This window comes from Lepisma saccharinum, chromosome 16 (genome assembly GCF_977018435.1).
Source record: "Lepisma saccharinum chromosome 16, izLepSacc3.1, whole genome shotgun sequence".
Taxonomy (NCBI): domain Eukaryota; kingdom Metazoa; phylum Arthropoda; class Insecta; order Zygentoma; family Lepismatidae; genus Lepisma; species Lepisma saccharinum.
Window position 1 is genome coordinate 59,321,834 of NC_139244.1, and position 23,032 is coordinate 59,344,865.

Here is a 23,032-nt window from a genome sequence, read left to right on the forward strand (position 1 = left end):
CAAACTTACCACAAGGGATTTTTCGGAGGGAAACTTCCTAAATTATCCCCGATTAGTATCTAATAATATTGTCAAACAGGATTGCAAAATATTTTTTCCCTCATCCCTCATACCTATTGAAGATATTTGCAATGAAACTTGGTGGAAGCATTATGTATAGACCATAGTATTTTTCAAGGCAGATTATAATCGGGTACCTATATCCATGGCCGGTCCAGAGGGTCCCAAAGTTACCAAAAGGGATTTTTCAGAGGGAAATTTCCGGAATTATCCCCTATTTCCCTTTCGTCATACTTGATGTACACATGTGCGTGGTACCATTTGAAAGCCTGTTCTATTCTGAAGAGAAAGACGTATAAACCATGATACTCGGATGAATTGTGCTGAAGCAGTAGCTACTTAAAAATACTATGCAAACTCAGAAAAAAAATACACAGAACGGGAAAGCATTTTGTCAGAAAACTGCACAAGGAAGGGGTTAAGGCGTTTATTAATATGTATAAATTCAATGGGATTTAGAATAATAAAAGTTACAATTTTTCACGTCTACGGAGAAAAATGCATGCAGAAATCTCACAATTCCCGGAGCAAATAATTAACGAATAATTCCCAGAATTCAAGGAATTCCGGTTAGTAGCCACCCTGTTATTCACCTAAACTAGCTATATAAAATAGTTTATAGCACATAGAGGATATAAGATTACTATAGCTTACTGACGCACGATGTGAAAATTTGTTTGTTAACCAGCTTTTTTCTACTCCAGATATTTACCTAGAACCAGTGGAGTCAGGACCAACTCCACTATCTCCATCTGAAGTGCAGCTCTCCTGTGACTTTCGAATGTGACGTCCTACTTGATGATTATCATTGTCTATTTTGTGCAAAGCCTACAAAATCAATATTTAAAAATATATAAATATATGCACATTGAACACTGAGTACATTAAAAACAAATACACACAAATATGTAGTAAGATAATTTTACCAATCTGATATACCATATTGGCCCGAATATAAGACACACATTTAATCCAAATTTTAATTGTGAGAAATTAGGATGAGTCTTATACTCGTGACCTTAAAAAAATTATGACATTTCGTCAAATCATATGCTGTTAAAAATGTGCTGATTTCTCAATTGAAATAAGGATAATGCAACAATAGCATTGTAGAAACTGGCTGCATTGTAGATACCATAATGTTATCCAACAATAGCATTGTTGTTTCTAACTGGGCATTGTAAATACTGTCAGCATTCTTGATAACGTACTCTTTGATTTTATTAAGATTGTGTTCGTTCTTCTCTAAGCTTATACAGGTATTCATTTCTACTGAAGAGGATTTACAGGTTTGTCACCAATATGAAAAATCGTGTGGAGAAGAAAGCATCATCAAGCCTGGGAATAAGGAGTAGTTACGATGCAAGTTTCAATTGTTACGCTAAAGCGACAAGCAACAGAGAGGCCGGCAGGAAATATGTACTTGACGAATCTAATGTGCGACGTTGGGTTGCTGCTGAGCCGCGAAACTGAAAAATGCACTTTCAATGAGAAGATCTTTCAGGGGACCAATTTTCTCTTCTTCCCTCGGCTTATATTCGGGTATCACCTTTTTTTTTTTTCTTTTCGCTCCATCAAATTTTAGGGTGCAGCTTATATTCGGGGGCAGCTTATATTTAGGCCAATATGGTATTTATAACTAGACTGCAATTTATTGCAAAATTCTGACAGTTTGCTACTTTTTCTGCGAATATAAAAATATCATACATAACAGTTGGGCTGAAAAGTTCGTAGGCTGACTCATAGATGGCGTCACTAGAATTAAATCCATGAGATTTTTACTTAGTACTAACCTTCAAAAGATACGTGTATAAATTTCACAGCTGCCGGATAATTAGTTCGTGAGATATAGCATTGTGAGTGAAGCAGCTTTTGTTATTGTGAAAAAATGGATAAAAAAGAATTTCGTGTGTTAATAAAGCATTGCTTTTTGGCGAAAAAAAATACTGTTGAAGCCAAGGCTTGGCTTGATAAACATTATTCGGACTCTGCACCAGGAAAATCAACCGTTGAGAAGTGCTTTGCTAAATTTAAACGAGGCGAAATGAGCATCGAAGACGATGCATGCAGTGGATGCCCCAAAGAGGCTGTTACCGACGAAAACATCAAAAAAGTCCACAAAATAATTTTAAATGATCGTAAAGTGAAGTTGATCGAGATAGCTGAGACTAAAAATATCAAAGGAACGTGTTGGACATATTGTGCATGAATATTTGAACATGCGAAAGCTGTGTGCAAAATGGGTGCCGCGCGTGCTCACAATCGATCAAAAGCAACAACGTTTTGATGATTCGGAGCAATGTTTAGCGATATTCAACCGTAATAAACACGAATTTTTCCGTCGATATATTACAATGCATGAAACATGGCTCCATAACTACACTCCAGAGTCCAATCGACAGTCAGCCGAGTGGACTGCACGTGATGAACCGAATCCAAAGCGTGGAAAGACGCAACAGTCGGCTGGCAAGGTTATGGCATCAGTATTCTGGGATGCGCATGGTATTATATTCATCGATTACCTCAAAAAGGGCCAGACCATCAACAGCGATTATTACATAGCGTTGTTGGAGCGTTTAAAGGATGAAATCACGAAAAAACGGCCCCATTTGAAGAAGAAAAAAGTGCTGTTTCATCAAGACAATGCACCGTGTCACAAATCAATGGAAACTATGGCAAAATTATATGAATTAGACTACGAATTGCTTCCCCATCCACCATATTCTCCAGATCTGGCCCCCAGTGACTTTTTCCTGTTTGCAGACCTTAAAAGAATGCTCGCTGGAAAGAAATTTAGCACTGATGAAGAGGTAATCGCCGAAACTGAGGCCTATTTTGAGGCTAAAGAGAAATCATACTATAAAAATGGCATCGAAAAATTGTATGACCGCTATAATCGTTGTATCGCCCTTGAAGGCAACTATATTGAATAATAAAATCGAATTTTGTCAAAAAAATATTTTTTACTATGTTAGTCTACGAACTTTTCAGCCCAACTGTTATGTCCTGGTTCTGTAAAGAAAATGTCTAAATATGTAGTGTATTTTTTTCAATGGAAAAACATATTGCAGTGACCTTACATACATTCATTAAAAAGGTTAATGAATCATTCATGTTTGAAATTTTACAATGGATCAGTAGAATGTCGGTTACATTCAATACCTACAATTTATTGCCAATGACTGTATGCCACCTACATGCCACCAAAGCTATTAACCCTTAAAGAACAGGCTGTGACACGGTTGTCACAGCAGGTATTTTCCTTAAGGACGGCTTGTGACACCAGTGTCACAAGCAGCGTTTCTCATAGTATGTTACTTTTTTAACATACTGTAACTCGGACAATGATCGGAGATACATGTCTTGAGTTCTGCATGAGTCTAGAGGTATGTAATTAACATTTAGTAAAGTTTAATTTCATTGTTACTATTTAAGGGGGGGGGGGGGGGAGGGCGATGACCGAAAAATTGTGATTTTTTTTGCAAATTACTTTCATTGGTTTTGAAAACATCGCTTCTTTCTCAATTTTGGTATATTTTTCCGCATCAATGGCAAACATACCAGGCATTATGCAGGTATCTTTTGGAGATTCATGTCCTGACGTAGCCTGCGTGCGGGACAGATGAATCTCAAATTTCATGTAAAAAAATAGTTACTTTCCTATTTTTTCTTCTTCTTCTAACTGATTAGGGATTTTTTTTCCATCAGGATAATAGGCCAAAGTATACTGAACAAAACAAGGTATCATTTGTACCTCTAACGTTCTTAGTCCCAGAAATATAAAATTTCATTTAGTAGCATGCAGAATTTCAAATTTCCTGCTGAAAACACGCAAGGTGTTAGTGCAAATACCTGGAAAATCAGCCTCGGCGTCTAAGGGTTAATATAAACTGAAGTAGCTATTCAGAAACGTTTCTGGAGATTTGTGAAAAGTCTGTACGTATAACGCTTCTTGCATGCATGTATGTATTGCAGAATTCGAAAGCAACCTCTTGAATTTTGATCCACATTACCAAGAAAGGGAGGGGTAGGAACAAACAAGAAGTTACATTTTCAACGAACATCATGTGATATCACTGATATTCACTTGCAAAAGTTTCCTAATTTCATCATATTATGCACATTTAATTTTTTCACCCTTGGGGATACTTGTATATATGTGGGTTGCTCAGAAAGTAATGCACCACAATTTCTTCCTCATGACAGAATGAAGAGAGCAGTGTGATAATGGAAGGGTAGTAACATTGAAGTTTAATACCCACATGTGTGTAAGTACATGGCATCTGTAAGTGACAAATGTTACAAACAACGATCTGTAATTAAATTCTTAATAGCAAAGAAAGAAAGTGTGGAAAACATTCACAAACGATTGTGTGATGTGTGTGGAAGTTCAGTGGTTGATAGGAGCACCGTTGAATGCTGGGTGCAGAGAGTTAAGACTTTAGGAAGTGAAGAAATGGACCTGCATGGTTGGTCGTGGTCTGGGCATCCTGCCCCAGCCACCAGCCCAGACATGTTGTCAACAATGATATTATATGTAGGGATTGGCACATCACAAGTCGGCAATTGGCCATACAGCTTTCCATAAGGAATGGTAGTGCAATGGCAATTACTGAATCTTTGGGGTATTCTAAGGTATGCACAAGATGGGTTCCTCGAAGTCTCACCATCGAGCACAAGCCTCCGAACCCAGGAGGCAATCACCAAATTTGGTTGTACTGTCCTCCTCAACCCCCTCCTCCATAGTCTTGATCTGGCACCATCAGATTTTCATCTGTGTGTGCCCTGATGGATGCTTGTGTAGGACAAGGTTTGAACATGATGTGAGCATGATTCGTGCAGTGAGAACATGGCTATGTGAACAGGACATGAGAGAACAGGACATGAGATGATACAGGGAAGGAATTCATACCCTTGTTCCATGCTGGCGTAAGGCCGTAGATGTTGATGGAGATTATGTAGAAAAATAACATATGTAAAGGAAACATTCAGTTATACTGTGAGTGATTTTCATACATTTTGAATAAATGGTTTCAGAGAAAAAAAATGTGGGGCATTACTTTCTGAGAAACCCATGTAATAAAAATTTCCATAATTGCTACTATAGGATTCGTAGTTAAAAAAATAATTAGATTATTCTGTAACGCTTTAACGAACCTCAATTCTATTTACATTATATATTTTGGGTGGAAACATGAAAGCTGCAAGAGACACAATTTTCTAGCAGTATTTCATTTCACTTATGACCCCTGACTTTTCAGTTTTCAAATATTTTTTAACGAAATTTCCTGATTTTTCTAGATTTCCAGGTCAGTGTAAACTCTGTATTAGAAGACATTTGTGATACACTTGAGAAAATAGACTATTGGAAAGCTAAATAATTCTACTTTGATCAAGAATTGAAGGTGGGACTTCAGAGTTCCATTCCAGCACTATTATCAACAAAGAACAAAGCTAAATCTGGATTAATTACAATCTTCAACTCTTAGATACTCCAGGCAAAAAAAAAACCCTCCAACACTTCAGTTGAAACTTTGTTAAGTGCTTAACATTCAATGGTTTCAATGTAGCAGATGCAAAACCACCACAGGTATCACTACGCCTAGAATAATTAATATCATAAAGGGGAAGATCTACATTAAGCAATTAAGTTAATAAAACAGTTAAAGAGTTTAGAAATGTTACACAATTATGAAATTATGTTGCAAGAGTAAAATATCATTGTTTAGATATATTCCACTGATACATTCTTGCACAGTATTAAATACAATGAAAGTATTCTACAGTCCTAATCTTGTACATACAGTGCCAACCTCCCGTGACAGAGTGGTTAGCGCAGCACACTTCATGCCAGGTGTCTCGGGTTTGAATCCTGGTCTGGGCATGTAAGTGTCCCTTCATAAATTTCATCATATCATCTTTGCGATTAGTCAAAAGTAGCAGAAAAGCAAAGTAAAATAAACCAACTCAATCAAACAATTATACATACAGTACTTTGAGGATACAAGTTGTTGTTTTATCAGATGACAATGAAAAAAACAAATTACTCATAAAATATGTAATTTTCCTTCTGAATTAAAAAAAAAACAGGACAATTAAGCATCCCTAAGACATATCTCGGATTACCAAGACCTCTTGGTGAAAAATGGGATTGTCCCAGGAAAACTAGGAAATCTTGGCACCTTAAATATTATGTACTCCGATCGTTATGGAAAAGGGTAGAAATATAGTTAACTTTGAAGGAAACTCTTTAATTGGGAGTGAGAAGTTTTATAATCTTTATGCCACTGTACAACTTTCACAGCAGTATCATCCACAAGCTTGATTGATTGATTTTCTTTAATTTTAGTTTGCTTTTCTGACACTTTTGGCTAAGCCCGAAGATGAGGATGAGTGATGAAGGAACACTTACAAAGAACACCCATGCCCTGGCTGATTCAAACCTTGGCGTTGTAGCATGCTGTGCAGCTACTCTGCTACGGAGGTCAGCTTCATCCATGAGCTTTCAAGTCAACAAGAGACATCTGTAATATTTATAATGCAAACATTATATAATTTTTGCACTGTAAATTCAAAGTGTCATTTGAAAGCAACTTCTGTTGCATGAAGGACTTTCCTATTTTATAAACTTTTTGTTAATAACATTTCGTGATAAAAAAAACCCTCACCAAATCCCTATCAGTATTGGTGCTCTATCAGTATAAACAAGAATTTCATATAAGCTGTGTAGTGTTTTTCTTCGACCTGGTTAACATCCATAGTGCACAACGGACATACTTACACTAGACAGCTGATGTCCCACAAACGGCACCTGCCAATCATCAGGCTGAATCATGGATTCGTATTCTCCATAAACAGCTATGCAGCGAGGGCATGGAACAAGCCTTGTAACAAGGAATCTTCCTTCAGATGTGTGAACAAATCTTGTCCCTGGAAATTAACATTCATAATCAGAGCCCGGAAGTTTGGCAAAATGCCTCTTTTTATCTACTGCATATATTGATAAATATTTTCCAGATATACGTTTTTTATGTTGTTTTGAATGTTTTAAGCCTTTTCATTTTGCCTATTTGTTACCCCACTGCCTATTTTTAATTGTAATGCCTTTTTTTTTGCCTTTTTCAATGAAATTTGACAATGTTTTAAAAAAATCTGTATATAAATTATTTTTCTCCTAAAAACGTTGTTGGCATTTATTTTTCTTCCGTTTATTATGTGAATAATTTTCGCCTTATTTAAGTAATATCGAACTCATGCATGTTTCAACATTGCTGAAGGAGAAAAGTGTGAGAAAAAGTATTTCATGCTGAGTTAGGATATAGCCTTTCGGTTAACATTTCCTTGTGCATGATTGACTGCTGAAAACCTGTTGCAGAACACCTGCACAATTACGTCATTACGTCCAGCATCCGTGTCAGGAGGTTATTGACAAGAAACAGCACTAATGCCCAAGGGCCTTTGCATGGATTCCAAATAAAGTTCTCTATCTTTAGTTTAGTTCTGCACTTTGGAGGGAAAGAATCGTGTAGTTGTCATCATGCCGAAATTTAGTGTGCCATTAACTGGCAAGTTACGTGGTCACGTGCGTGAATTTGGTGAAAGCACATTTTTGACAGACGGTACTATTCTTCTCTGCAAGATATGTGAAAAAACAATCAACCATGAGAAAAAATACTTTATATCTCAGCATATGTCAACAGCAAAACATAAATCTGCAGCTGCTAAAATGATCGGACAGAAGAAGATATCTGTAATTTCAACAGAGGGCACTTCATCCAACAGGCAATCTCAGTTTTCTCTTGAACTGTGCAAAGCTTTCATGAAAGCAGGAATACCTCTCTGGAAAGTGGAAAACAAGTCACTGAGGAAATTCCTGGAGAAATACACTAAAGAAACGGTGCCGTCGGAATCTACGCTGCGGAAAACATATTTAAGCGTCTGCTACGAAGAAGCTCTGCAAAGAATTCGTGCTGAAGTTGCTGGAAAGAAGATCTGGATTTCAATAGATGAAACTACTGACGCTATGGGATGCTACATAGCCAACGTCATCATAGGAACTATGGAACCAACATGCGGAGAATCCTCGTCATTTCTTCTCACGTCAGAACTAGAGAGAGCCAATGGTTCGTCAATAGCTCAGTTATTCTCAAATTCCCTACTTCTGCTCGGGCCAGATGGTGTACATCATGATGACGTGTTACTTTTCTATCAGAGATGCAGCTCCCCATATGAAGAAGGCTGCCATAGCATTGAAAATTCTCTTCCCGAACATGCTTCATATCACATGTGTAGTCCACGCAATTCACAGGATCGCCGAAGAAGTTAGTGTTGCACACAGAAGTGGACAGGTAGATTTCAAACACAAAGAAGATATTTCTGAAATCTCCCTCTCGAACCTGAAAATTTCAGGAAGTTGCGCCTGAGCTTAGTTTACCTCCGCAACCAGTCTTGACGAGATGGGGAACCTGGACATCAGCAGCTATATATTATGCTAACAACCTTGAAAAAATCAGTGAGGTGATCGATGCTCTTCCAGAAAATGAAGCGGCTTCAATTCGTGAAGTGAAAAAACTCCTGTGCTATTAAGAACTGAACAATGAACTGTCGTTTATTTTTGCACATTATGGTGCATTGCCAGAGACAATTACAAAGCTAGAAAAAAGATGTGAGACTCTTACAGCATCCATGAAAATCTTCGAGGAATCTATACAGCAGATGATGGAAGTGCCAGAAGAAAAGGGGTCAGCTGTTGCGGAAAAGTGTAAATGGGCAGTGAGTGCAAATGAGGACTTGAAACAATTGAAAACAATTTGTGACATTCTAAAAGGTGAAAATGCTGTTACCGAAATGAGTCCAGCTACATTAGCTTGCTTTATGTATGCTCCAATAACTTCTGTCGAAGTAGAAAGATCATATTCTATTATGAAAAACATTCTCTCTGACAGATGAATGTTGAGAACTTAAAAAAAACACCTTGTAGTTATGTGCAATCAAGACGGAGAAAATTGAAATGCTCTTCCCAATGTAGATTTTAACATTTTGCCAGAAATTGTAGATAAAAGTAAGCGACTTCCAAATGTGTCTTTTTTTCGGTTTATTTTGCCTTTTTTTCATTTTTAGTGCCTATTTTCCACATTATAAATGCCTTTTTGCCTGCCTATTTTAACGAAAATAAATGCCTGAACTTCCAGGCTCTATTCATAATTAATACTCCTCCATCTTGTACACTTAAAGATTAAAATATGAACTACTGTATTTACAGGTGTATAAGATGCACTTATTTCCTATAAAAATAAGCCTGAAAAACAGGATGCATCCTTACATGCAGACTCAGTTCTTTATTACTTTCTGGAAATTGTCTCTGTTCTGAGTTAGACTATTTATTTTTTGATTCCTTGCGGTGTGTGACAAAGAAGATAAAAATGTATTTTTTTCTAATTAGATTAGGTAAGTTATTTTTTGAAAGTAGACCTACATATTACTTTGTATTAGAAATACTGTACATACTGTACATTAATTATAAATTCAGTGATAAAGTTATTTCCTCAAATGTGTTTTATACACCCAAAAATATGGCAAATTACAGGCATAAAGCAATCAAATATATAGTACAGCTTGAATAAATACAAAATTAATAATTTTCATCAATTAAAAAAAGAAAAAGATATACGATTCATATTAATTTCACTAATGTTGGAAGTAAATGGTAACACAATTATAATTCATGTGTATGAAGCTTCTAAATGAAAAACCTGAAGTCTGTATTTGAATCTGTACATGTCTTATTCTAGCTTACTGTTCATAAAAAAATTACAAGATACACAAAAATAACTACAAAATTAAGTACCTAAAGTGGGATACCAGTCTTCCAGTAAGATATCTATGTGATCCACAGCCAAAGCCAAAAGTTTGGAAGTACATTCAGGACTAGGATCCAACACAATTGCTTGGTAGCCTATTGGTTCATCTTCTGATGCCTCATCCATGATAGGTCTTTTAATCACAACAGTGTCCACAGGAAAGTATATTTCTAATATGGACGAATGAAGGAGATCAACCTCTGACCAGATGCCTTCCTGCTTTAGCTTGAATCTGTAAATTAAGAAAAAAAATAACGAAAAATATCATGTGAAATGTTAATGAAAGGAAAAGTCAAACACATACTAAAAATTTTATTTTAAATAATATATAGATTGCAATATTTACTGTATTTTAGGGATGGAACAGACCAATCATTTCTCTATTAGTATCAGCTGATATAGGCATACTGCCATATCAGTTTATTGGTAAAATTACCAATAATTTTATTGATCCAATAGTCTGTAATTCATATGTCCTAGTAGTAAATGTTCTTTGAAGCAAAACCCAATCCAGTCAACTGGTTACATGTATTAATTATGAAGACTGTGAAGAATTCATGTTCTTCAAAGAACACTTACAATTGCATATCGATAGATTGATAGAATACTTGTTATTTTATGAGTATCATGAAAATCAATTAACAATATATCAGGATGTACTAGAACTTCTTGAACACTAGATCTGACACTCAAATGGTATCAGCACTATTCTCTTTCAAGTAACAATTTGATAAAGAAAGTAAGAATTAAGCAATATAATGACTGAAAAACTATTTAATTGCAGAGAAACTTAGTACTCAGTTTCCGTGAAGCTGTTTTTAGTTTGTTCAATTAATTTTGGTAGTTTATTTACAACGCAACAAGTTCTAATGAGAATGGTGGCAGTGGCCACCAAAATTAATTGAACAAACTAAAAATAGCTTCACGGAAACTGTTAGTACTAAGTTTCTCTGCAATTATTTACTACCGTGTCTCTCATTTCCCAAAATATGAAACTACTTAAATTACCTCAACTGTCGATAATCAACTGGGTTATTTCTTACATTAGGCAGAACTTCTTTCATTCTAAATAATGTTGTGTCCACATAACGTAGTTCCATTCCTGTTTGCCAAAGGATCCATTCTGCTCGTACATCAAGGATTTGAGTGAGTTTTGGATCCTGTGTTATCTAGAAAAAATACGTATATACGGTATATATATAATGTGCCATGAGTATTTAACAAGTTCCTGTCTATGTTTTCTCTAATACAGAAACTCAGTGTGGATGTATTTTAGTTCCAATTGGCCTATCTGTGCATGAAGTACATTTAAAATAAACTTTTTCTTAGTGATTCAATTATAAGATACATTGTGAACTGTTCATTAAATCTGCATTATACCTATCAGATTGCAGCACTGCAAGATGATCCTGTAATAGGGGTAAATCAGATTGTAGTTTGAAGATGAGATGTGTTTGCTACAGTCTGATGGTAGGACTGCAAGTTGTGTGTGTAACAGTATGTTTGGATTTTCTCCTGCTATCTTGTACTGCAACACCAGAGTTCTGTCCATGACAGGCCTAGAGTTTGTGTACTAAATACACAGTACTCAAAAGAATTGTTGCATATTTTGAATGAATGAATGAATGATTTTTTTGGGGGGTGCATTATTTCTGCACTGCAAGCTGATACATGTAATACAGACTCAATCTTAGATGAAAAAGTGGACAAATATTATTTTACTCAGCAATTATAAGTAGTTTTTTTTCCTTACTTGTAAATTCCCATGCTATTGTTTGAAAATATCCAATAATGTTCAAAAATAAATATAACACTTTGACCTTCATATTTCTAATACAATAATCTTTTCCATAGAGCAAATCTCATATAATCGATACAAGTTCCAAAGATTTAATCTCATAAATGTCTACCATAAATAATTATTATAATACAAAATAATTTAATAATTTGCAAGCTGTGGTGATGCAAACCTTTAAGAAATTACTACTATAAATAACTAACACTTGTATTTTCCGCACAAAAGTTTTGTCATGATCTTATTGTAAAATGGATGAACTGCTTTTATCTAATTAGTTCTAAGATAATTTAAATTGAAAGTTCAACTATAATCATATCCTCTACTAAAAGGTAAGTATACTTAACTTAACTACAATTAGTTTGTAAACAAGAGATCTCCCCCAAAACATACTCCTGAAGAAAACCCAAAAATAAATTACTAAAACTACATTATAATTTGTACATGAGAACCTAGATGCTGTCTCTCATAGCAAAACAAATATGTATGATGAACATAATTATTTTTCAAGAACCTTTAAAATCATGCAAATGAGACTTCAAATTAAGTACATACCTCCTTTGGCAAAATAAAATATGATCTCACTATTTCAACAATTGTATCATCGGCTAGAATTCTAGTCATCAACCTGGACCAAAATCCACTGGGGAAGTAAGACATCAAGAGAAGCCGGCGTATGGAACACTCTGGATCAGTTCTGTGGCTTATTTCATATTTACTTCCAGCCTCTGCAGATGCTGCTTCTTCTTCAGACTTTTTGGGTGCTGCAAGGAGAGAAGCAACATCAATAAGTTACAGCAAACTATTTCCCATGACCTTGAAGAAATACAAGCAAGTTTTCTTTTCAATATCTGATCAGTGTCCCCTACTTTTTTGGTTCCATAAAAACATGTTTTGCAGATTTTAATTTTTCAATGCTATCAATGACAATTACAGACCTGACAGACTACATTTACGAGCACTTTCCAGAATCCACCAGTGCACGGGTTGGTATAGTGGAACCACAAGCAAAAAAGGCTGTGCAGACCCGCGACTCCTACATGGAGGGGAGGGGCAGGGTGGAGCATGCTTCCTTATGGCCAGAGTTGAACGGAAGAAGGGGGAGGTGCACGGGGATTTTTCGTCGAAGGTTCTTTTGCTTGTGGTTGCTTTATACACCACTGATGCATGCTTCGATGTTCCATAATTCACCGGTCTCCACCAAAGCTTTCACCAGGTTAAACCATGGCGTCATTTTGCACCAGCCTGCAGAGCTGGTGTGGCTGATGCATCAAAATGACACCGTTTGCTTTGAAAGTTGTTCTGATTCACGATATCCGTTCTGTAGGCAATAGTACAGAATGACACACCAATTTTGTTGCACCAAGGGCAAATAAAATTGATGCAGTCATCAAAGCATGTGTCCATGCTCTGCTGCAATGTGCAGGAAAGCCTCCATTCACAATCATCAATATTTTTACAAACAATGACATTTAAATTCATAACCTACATGGAGAATGAGGTATCATTATGTGAATATATGATATTAATAAAATATCTTTTATGGTTTTGTCACTATCAATGACTTTTTGGTAATTAATGGGAACATACATGTGCTTCTAGTCTCCCTCTGTTTCAGTATGAAGCTTTGCAGATTTCACCGAAGTTGAAGCCATGCTTGGTTCACCAATCTGATGCATGCTGGTGAATTCTGGAAAATGCAGAAAGTTTCTCAAAACAATATCTAAATTATGTACAATTCTTGCCATGCCAAGGAGGATATAATTGGTTTCATATAACCTTTCCCCAATTAGCAATTGTTTCAGTTTCATGTTCAACTTGTTCTTTAAAATGAAAATGATTTAAAACATTATTGAATTTAAGAGCAGGTCAAACAGTACTTAAATTCAAAACATGGAAACGCAAAACTCACCACTGATTTTAGGAGATACACTAGATGTAGTACTTCCTGGCCTCTGCAAGTGAAACTTCTCACCTGAGGTTGAATTGGTGTAAAAGGTGGAGTTTCCTACCAATGTGGATCCATGGGACACAGAAACTTTCTTGTTTCTAATTGCCCAACCTCGTGAGCGAACCGGTATCTGAAATGGGACACTTAGAAAGTTTCCAATGTTCAAAAATGATTACAGTGGAACCTCGATTTACAGTATTTAGGGGACCAAGCTGTAAAAACTTTAAAAATGCCTGAAAATGTGAAATCGATGATACTTTTATAACATTTTGTTATGTTGGAACCATCAAGATTGAATGTATAATGCAGGAAAATGTAAAACCCAGGAAAGTAAATAGGGGTTCCACTGTAACGGTATGGTGGTAGTTTTGTAAATCACAAAATACACACAAATATTAATCTGCTAATGATCCATTGGGCTTCTACTGTACAACCACATCATGTTATTATTCACTACATATTTATAAACAGCACATTGATTGCTTTTATAACAGGTAACATTCCACAAACCTCTTGCTTTAAACCATCACACCCAATGGATTATGAAGTAAAATGTTTATATATTAAATTGTAGTTTGCTGAATAAGTTTCAAGATGGTTAATTGTTTATATGTAGTTGTCAAAGACTTAACTTCACAGTTGCCAAGGCTTTTGTTCTTATGCCAAAAAAATTATATCAGTTAGATGTAGTAACTAGGAAAAATAAAGGATTCCAAATTCATTGTCATATGTATTATTTTTTTGCTTTTATAATTCCAATGCTTCCTTTTACATTTGTTTAACATTTATTGTTGGCACTTGAGTAAATTTTACTTTTTCAGGTGAAGAAGTATGTTGGGGTTCTATTCCATGACCTGCAAAACCTAAACATTTTCCTACTCTTTTTATTGATGTAAAATGCTCCAAAGTTCCTTCTTTTACAAGATGATAACTTTGTCCCACATATTTGCATTTACAGCTACATCCCACACTGTACATTAATGAATTTAACGAAGGATTCACAAACTATTTTTATATTGCAAGATAGTATTATGGATTTTTCTTCCAGGTTTATATGTTGTTTTTAATTCTCATCTATGTATTATCCTTTTTTTCTTCTTCAGAAATCTCTTTAATGTAAGAATTCCTACCCATTTTTCATTTTTATTTTGTGATTTCTTTATCTTTAGGCAGTGGCATATTCTGAAAATTTGACCTGGTTTACCACAACAATTCTTATTTATTGTATATATTTATTATGTATTGATTAGATATAATAGAAATTTCCAGCAATTTCTACATACCTACATGAAAAAAGTTGCTTTACTGACAGTAAACCAATTAACATTGGAGAATACACCATTGTCCTTATTTTTCTATTTTATATACGCTTTCTATTTACCTTCACTCTAACTTCAACTGGATGTGGGCCTTGCAATTGCTCTTCTGATGGAAGAAGTGATGGAATCAGCAAGGTTCTATTGTCCCACGTCAAAGCAACTTCAAATTTGTTAAGTAAGTTAACAATATACCCTCTTGTGTCTACAGGACCATAGGAGGAAGATTTGAAAACATGCTTCAAGTCATCAAGTTTCATTACACCTAGAAGAAAAACGAAAATGCATCCAACATAACCATTATTTTTACTTTGTGCAGAAATCAAATACACTAAAATACTACATACTTTGAAAAGTTTCATTTTTGAAAAGAACAATTCTGGTGACATCAGATGAAATTTCCACCTAATTTTATTAAATCTGATTTGATATGAAAAAGAAGTATATTTGAGTGGTCAAATATTTCCTTTCATTATCTTAATTACAATCCTAATCAAATAGTATATAATGATCAATAATTTTCGAACACATTATCATACTGTATATAAGGTATAAATAAAATAATGTTGATATTCTTTCAAGGCAGACGACTATGAAATAAGTTCAAATATATATATAACAACGGTGAATATTTATGCAGTTGAAGGCAAGGAACAGTGTGATCAGTAAAACATAATATGTCTGGGGTGAAACTTGTAAGACATGTAATACAGTTAGTCATCTCTAGGGTTGGAAGCTCATAAGAACGATACAGACACCACACTGCTGTGTGTAAACAAAAGTGAATAAACATTACATTAACATCTATATATAGTTTTCACATTGTATGGAATTTGAAATATTTCATTGTTTACAGATAGTTGGTTAGTCGGTTTGCTATTTTTTCTTCTGCGACAATGGTGAACTTGGCAGGCCATTGTCAGGGAACATGAAACTTGGTTTTTGCATTCACGCACAGAGAGGAGAGGAGAGGAGAGGAGGGAGAGAGAGAGAGAGAGAGAGAGAGAGAGAGAGAGAGAGAGAGAGAGAGAGAGAGAGAGAGAGAGAGAGAGAGAGAGAGAGAAAATAGAAAGTGAGAGAGCAAGAAAGAGAGAAAGTCTGAGGGAGAATGAGATTGTGGAAGAGGAATCTGAAAGTGCACTGACCAGGCAGGAGAGGCAGATGGGGAGAATAACACACATGGTAGGGCAGTGGTTTAGTTTACCCAAATCCAAACCCTTAACCGAAGCTGCCGTCTCTTTCTGGAGAACTCTAAACAATGAAGAGTTGTCTGAAGCAAGGATGCTAACATAAGAAGAAAATACCAACAATTGAAAAAAATCATTCTGTATTCCATAATCTTATTCAATTAAGACATCAGTGTCAAGCAAATAAATAATGTACTGTAATTTTCAAGCAGGAAAATTAAATTATCGGTGTCTATATTTAGTGTGTAGACGGAGCTAGTGCCAGAAGACATTCTAGGATGCATAAAGCTTGTGTTTGAGACTGTCAGTTTCTATCCAGGTAACAACATTGTTGTAGGAGGATGTATATGTTTTGACCTTCGATTTTTTTATTGAAAATTTCATGTGGTGGAAAGTGGTAGAGCAGCCACAGGCTGAACATCACCCACGAATAAAGAATTTCTAATTCTAATTCTAAATATGGTGTTCCTATGTAATTGTTTCTTATTTGTTCTGAAACCTTTCTACATTTTCTGTTCAAGAATTTGCATCATTTGTTTGATTTTTATTCATAATTGTGGCGTTACCATATGGTAATGCTATGCAGATACAGTAACCACAGGCTTTTCAACAATTACTTCATTTATTCTATTATTATTGCATGTACAGCAAGAAAATTAAATTGTAAAGCCTTTTCTCGTCTTATGCATAGTTTATTTATTTCTATTGCTTATTATGTATTTTATTTTAATGTTATAATTAATAATAATAATAATAAATGAACATTTCATAGAACATTTTGTGCCTTTTCAGTAGCTGAGTTTTGTTGAGTCTCTGCTACCAAATTATAGGAAACATTCCTGCAATCAATTTATTAGAGGTAAACCATAGGTTTATAGATATAGGAACAAAGCTTGGTACTTGAAACTCTTCCGTGGATACCTCACTCGTTTTGACATCTATCAAGGCAGAGGCTATAACAGGAGCAGGCAATAACAAGACTCCACTGACATTGAAAGCACATTTAGAAAGGCTGCAGCCCCTCTCATCCATACACTACATGAATTTCCAAGGCAAAAATTCTCCCAGCTTCAATTTAGATGGGAAATTGTTCTTTACTATATGACAGCATTTTGTGTTCACGTAAGGGAGCTTGGTGACCCATTACAACACAAAGGAAAGTTTTGAAAGATGTCAGGTATGCTGGTGGTCCACCAGTAGTGTTCGTATTGGACACGTCAAATATGGTGTTGGAATTCATGCTACACGTTTCATACGTTTCCATGATAAGTGAATATTCAGGAGTGATAAATAATATCTGAATATAGAATAATCATTATGCACAAAATAGTTAACTGAGCGCATTTAGCTCAGAGAATGTGAGATTAATGTACAACGGATCTACGATATTTGTACGAGGTGCATTTAAAAAATAAGGGCAGATTATATCAAAGAAGGAAAGAAGTGTAGCAATACTGTATTAGTGGTTACAAACACGCACACATCCACTTCATTTCTCAACATAGTCACCATTATTTTCCAAGAAACTTTGTTCCGTGGTACAAGGTTTTTTATACCCTCTGTGTAGAAAATCGCCACCTGGGAATTCAGACAATACAACACTGCCATTTTTCAACTCCTCCGTTTCTTCAAATGGTTGAGATGCAAGCCACTTTTTGAGGTGCAGGAAAATGTGATAGTCACTAGATGCGAGGTCCAGACTACACGAGTAGTGATCAAAAAGTTCCCTTCCGAACCTCTCAGTTGTCTGGAGATTGAGGGCAACAGTGTATGGTCTAGCGTTGTCATGGAAAAGAACAGTTCCCGAGTGCAGCATTCCACGTCGTCGGTTTTAAATGGCACGTCTGAGTTTTGATACCGTTTCACAAGATGCCTGCGATGTGATTGTTTACCCTGGCTCCATGACAACCACCAAACATACCTTGTTGGTCCCAGAACACAGTTGCCATGACTCTTCTTGCAGATGGAGTTTGTTTGAACATTTTTGCCTTTGGTGGGTCTGAATTAAAACACCATTGCAGTCTCGGTGAATTTAGGCAGAATCATGACCTTTGGCATTAAGAAATCGAATCACAGAATGTTTCTCAACTGGCGGGATGGCGTAATTGTACAGCCATTTTAACATGCTCAAACACACAGAAAAACTGACAGCTGATTAGCGAAAATATGATTACTGGATGGCCAATGGACTAGTTGATGTTACTGCACAGGCGCGATCTGATCACTGTTGCCAGTCACTTTTTATATATAATCGGTCCTTTCTTTTGAAATGCACCTCAAATTTTTTGAAAAGAATATATTTTTAAAGTAATTTTAATTTTCAGTTTTCAAAAAATAATCTATTTGTAGGGGTGAACACATAGCGTTACCATATGGTAATGGGGCAATGCAAAAGGGAGAATGGAAATTTTCTAAAAATTATTCAAAATTGCTTATTAGTACATAACAACTGATAGACTGAAAATAAGAAAAAATTGACACAAAATAATTCATGCACTTAAAGGTTAGTGTCGCTTTTCTTACACTTTTGGCTAATCGGACAATGAGAATGAAGGGACACCCACAGAAAAAACCCTCATTCCCAAGCTGGAATTCAAACCCGAGACCCCTGGAGTCTTAGCCTGCTCTGCTAAGCAATTTACCACAAAGGTGTGCTACAGATTCTAGTTACTGGCAAAGTTATCACACACATGCATTGTTTTCATTTTTCTATGTATTCGGTGGAAAGTACATTTGGATTACAATGATGTACTTTACTTCATGTAGATCTTAAGTACATGTTTTGATTAGCACATTATTAAAAATTCCTCAAAATGTTGTCACGTTCTTTGTCAACTTCCCTTCTGTATTTCTTACTATCTGTTAAGTTAGAAAATGCTAGTTAAACCTGAAAGCATTCATTTCTTCTTTCATTTTTCATGATCCTTGTATTACTGTTAAATATTAGGTGATAAAGAGTAAACTACTAGAGTGAATCAAAAAGTAAGTTACACCTGACCGTGTTCCTGTACTAAGAGATATAAAATGATCATGCTTGGTGGCAACACTGTCTGGAATGTTTTCTTCACACACTAGAAGTAGCAGAGCTTCAGCTGGTTTGTATGCGAGTAGTCACATTGTGAGTATGGCATGTCGTATTGAGGTGGCATCCAACATTGAAGTGCGCTCCGTCGTCCGATTTTTGTAGGCACAAAGGCATAATCGGAGTGAAATCCATCGCCAAATTGTTGAGGTGTATGGTGAGAATACGATGTCATGCTCCATGATCACAAAATGGTGCCAGATGTTCAAAGAGGGAAGATCGAACGTGAACGACGAACCGCGTGTCGGGTGGCCTGCAACTGTGAACACTATCGACAACGCAGAGTGTGTGAATGCAATCATTGTTGGTAACCACAGCGTGAAAGTTAAAAAGATTGCAAGTGAACTGAACATATCCTATGGTAGTGCATCTACCTGGGTGCCGCACTTGTTAACCGACGGGCACAAAAATCAACGTTTTGATGCTGCACTGTCATTTCTTCAGCATTATTCCATGGATGGTCCGCAGTTACTGAGCAAAATCATCACAGGAGATGAGTCCTGGGTCCAATACACTCCCGAGACAAAGGAGAATCCATGGAATGGAGACACAAGGATTCGCCACCACCAAGAAAAACTAAAACCTGTAGAACGGTTCGAAAGGTCATGCTGATGATCTTCTTCGATTTCAACGGCATTGTTTAAAGTGAGTTTGTGCCCCGAGGAACAACAATCAATGCTGCAACATACTGTGAGACTTTAAAGAAGCTGAGGCCCGGAAGATTGAGTGATGGGGTTGTTGTTCTTCATGACAACACTACCCCCCATACAGCTGGTGTCACACAGGATTTACTGCAGAAATTCAAGTGGGAAGTGTGGTCTCACCCTCCCTATAGTCCCGATTTGGCACCCTATGACTACCACCTTTTCGGTCCTCTCAAACAAGGCCTAGGGGGTCAGTGTTTCGAGTCAGATGAGGAAGTGCAGGAAGCAGTCTCAAAGTGGTTCAAAGACGGAATTTTTACACACAAGGAATCGAAAAATTGGTCACACGATACGAAAAGTGCTTGGAACACCTTCGTGACTATGTCGAAAAAAGTTAAATGTTCATGCGTTTTCGTCCAATATTTTTTTTCTTTCTAATGTGTTTTGTTTGTTTCTTTACAGGGGGTGTAACTTACTTTTTGATTCACCCACGTATTACACACGATAATAACAAATATAACATTTCTTATCATATTGACTGTTAAATAAAGTAGAAATTTGTTATCTGAACTCACATTACTAGGGAATATTGCCCTTCCATTTTGATTCACCAGGAGCCACCATTGGCTACGAAACAATTCAAATAAACAAATTTGGAGTTCGTTACTTGGACACAAGTAGACTTAAACAATTATCTTCACAATTCAGTCATAGGAAACTATTAGAATAAAGAAATTTGGAGTATGTTACGGAAAAACAGGTAGTATTAAACATTTATCTTCATAGACCATTGATAGGATACTACTCAAGTCAAGAAAGTGGGGTCTGTTACTAAATATGAGTAGTTCTAATCAATTATTTTCACAGGAAAGGATTCAAATAAACAAATTAGGAGTCTGTTGTTAGGAAACAAGTGGTCTTAAACAATTATCTTCACAGTCCATTGCTTAGGAAACAATTAAAATAAACAAATTAGGAGCCTGTTGCTAGGATGCGAGTTATCTTAAACAATTATCTTCAAAATTCAATGCCAGGAAATGATTAAAATGAATGAAATGATGCTGTGTTTCTAGGAAAGAATGGTCTTAAACAATTAACTTCACAGTTAAATACTAAGAAATGATTGAAATAACTATATGGACTGGTTGAGCGGTGACGTCACTAACAGCTGATGTCCCGAATGTATGTTTCCAAACAAAACTTTCAATCTGCTTGCTTGCTTGCGATTAAAATAAACAAATTGAGAGCCTGTTGCTAGGATGTGAGTTATCTTAAACAATGATCTTCACAGTTCATTGCTAGGAAATGATAAAATTTGGAGTGTGTTGCTAGTAAATTAGTGGTCTCAAAGAATTATCTTTATAGTTAATTGCTAGGAAACAATTCCAATATACGAATTTGGAGTATGTAGCTAGGTTATGACTGCCTTCAGAACAATTATCTTCACAGTTCATTGCTAGGAAATGATTCAAATAAACGAGTTGGAAGTCTGTTGCTAGGAAACAAGCAGTCTTTTAAAAACTATCTTTACAATTCATTGCTAGGAAACGATTCAATTAAATGAATTTGGATGCTGTTGCTAGGAAATGAGTGGTCTTAAACAATTATCGTCACAGTTCATTGCTAGGAAACGATTCAATTAAATGAATGTGGAGTCTGTTGCTAGGAAACAAATGGTCTTAAACAATTATCTTCATAGTTAAATTGCTAGGAAACAATTCCAATATGCAAATTGAGAGTATGTTGCTAGGAAACGACTGGCCTCAAAACAATTATCTTCATTGCTAGGAAACAATTCAAATAAAGAAACAAAGTCTGTTGCTGGGAAATGAGTGGTCTCAAACAATTATCTTCATAGTTAATTGCCAGGAATTAATTCGAATTTACTAATTGGGAGTATGTTGCTAGGAAACGACTGGCCTCAAAACAATTATCGACAGAAAGATGAAGAAGTTTTCTCGGGATATCAGCCACGTGATTTCCAGATAGGCTTTCGAGCTATTGAGAGCTAACGTCACTCTCATCTTCAGGGATTGATGTGCAGAGATATGTAAAGTTAAGGTTATATGTATTAGTGTGTGTGTGTGGGGGGGGGGGGGGAAGGTCAGCCAATGAGGTGGTGTTTCTTTACTCAGCATCATCTTTACGTATTCATAGCATTCCTTCAGTGAAACTGAATAAGATATTGACTCAGAGAGGAACACACACATTACCATAATCTAGTAGTACACATTTCAAGTTTATATTTGATGCATTAAAAACTACCCCATTGAATTAAACCATTTTTCTAATGTTGTTACAGATTTCACATTGAAGTGACAAGCGAACTGATGTTTTGCAATTTATAAGATTGTCTCATTCTCAAGTGACATGTATAGCTTTGGTCTGTAATCTCCCTATGAATTCTATAGCCTTCTTTTGTTATACTGATGGCAGATATTTGGTGAAGAGGCAAAGACAAACATTACCAAATTTGTGAAAGATGAGTACCATGTGTATTTTGGGACATTTGGTTGCATGCCAGAAAATGTTCGCACAAGAGCACTTGAATAATCTACTACAGGAATTAAATTTACCAAAGGAAAGTGCTCAGATTCTTGGTTCTGGGCTGAGTGCAAATAACCTGATGTCACCTGGTACGAAGGTACAGATATATGAAAAAGGAGTTGCTCCCTTATTTCACTGAGGATGAATAAATCTATGGTGTACTGAAACAACATTAGAAAAGTAGTTTAATTCAATAGGGTAGTTTATAATGCACCAAAGATTATTGATTGATTGAGTTGGTGTTTTCAGTCCACATTATGCACAGTAAGGCTAATCAGGACTGGACCTACAGTTTAAAGTGGGATCCGAACTACTATGTGCCTCCACCGGGTATCGATTACAAGGTGACGATGCTACCACTGTGCCATTGGAGAGGCTCTAATGCATCAAAGATAAACTTGAAATGTGTACTACTAGATTATGGTAATGTGTGTTTATATCTGTGTCAATTGCTTATTCAATTTCACTGAAGGAATCCTAGGAAAAAGTAAAGATGATGCTGAGTAAAGTAAAATATGAAGAACATGAATGGTATGTGTGTGGTGAGTTCAAAGTGATAGGTTTGCTGCTAGAACTGCAGGCTGGAAGCA

The 23,032-nt window shown here is 36.0% G+C and overlaps 1 protein-coding gene across 1 annotated transcript in view; it reads right to left on the minus strand.

The window, feature by feature from the left end:
• Lrrk (Leucine-rich repeat kinase) overlaps positions 1-23,032 on the minus strand; it is a 280,688-nt gene that overhangs the window by 68,092 nt on the left and 189,564 nt on the right. Inside the window, exons 22-28 of the mRNA XM_083138226.1 lie at positions 15,048-15,247; positions 13,628-13,796; positions 12,271-12,479; positions 10,929-11,089; positions 9,908-10,152; positions 6,842-6,990; positions 773-888 (exon numbers count right to left, since the gene is read on the minus strand). Of these exons, the coding sequence (XP_082994352.1) occupies positions 773-888; positions 6,842-6,990; positions 9,908-10,152; positions 10,929-11,089; positions 12,271-12,479; positions 13,628-13,796; positions 15,048-15,247 (1,249 nt within the window). The remainder of the gene's footprint in view (positions 1-772; positions 889-6,841; positions 6,991-9,907; positions 10,153-10,928; positions 11,090-12,270; positions 12,480-13,627; positions 13,797-15,047; positions 15,248-23,032) is intronic.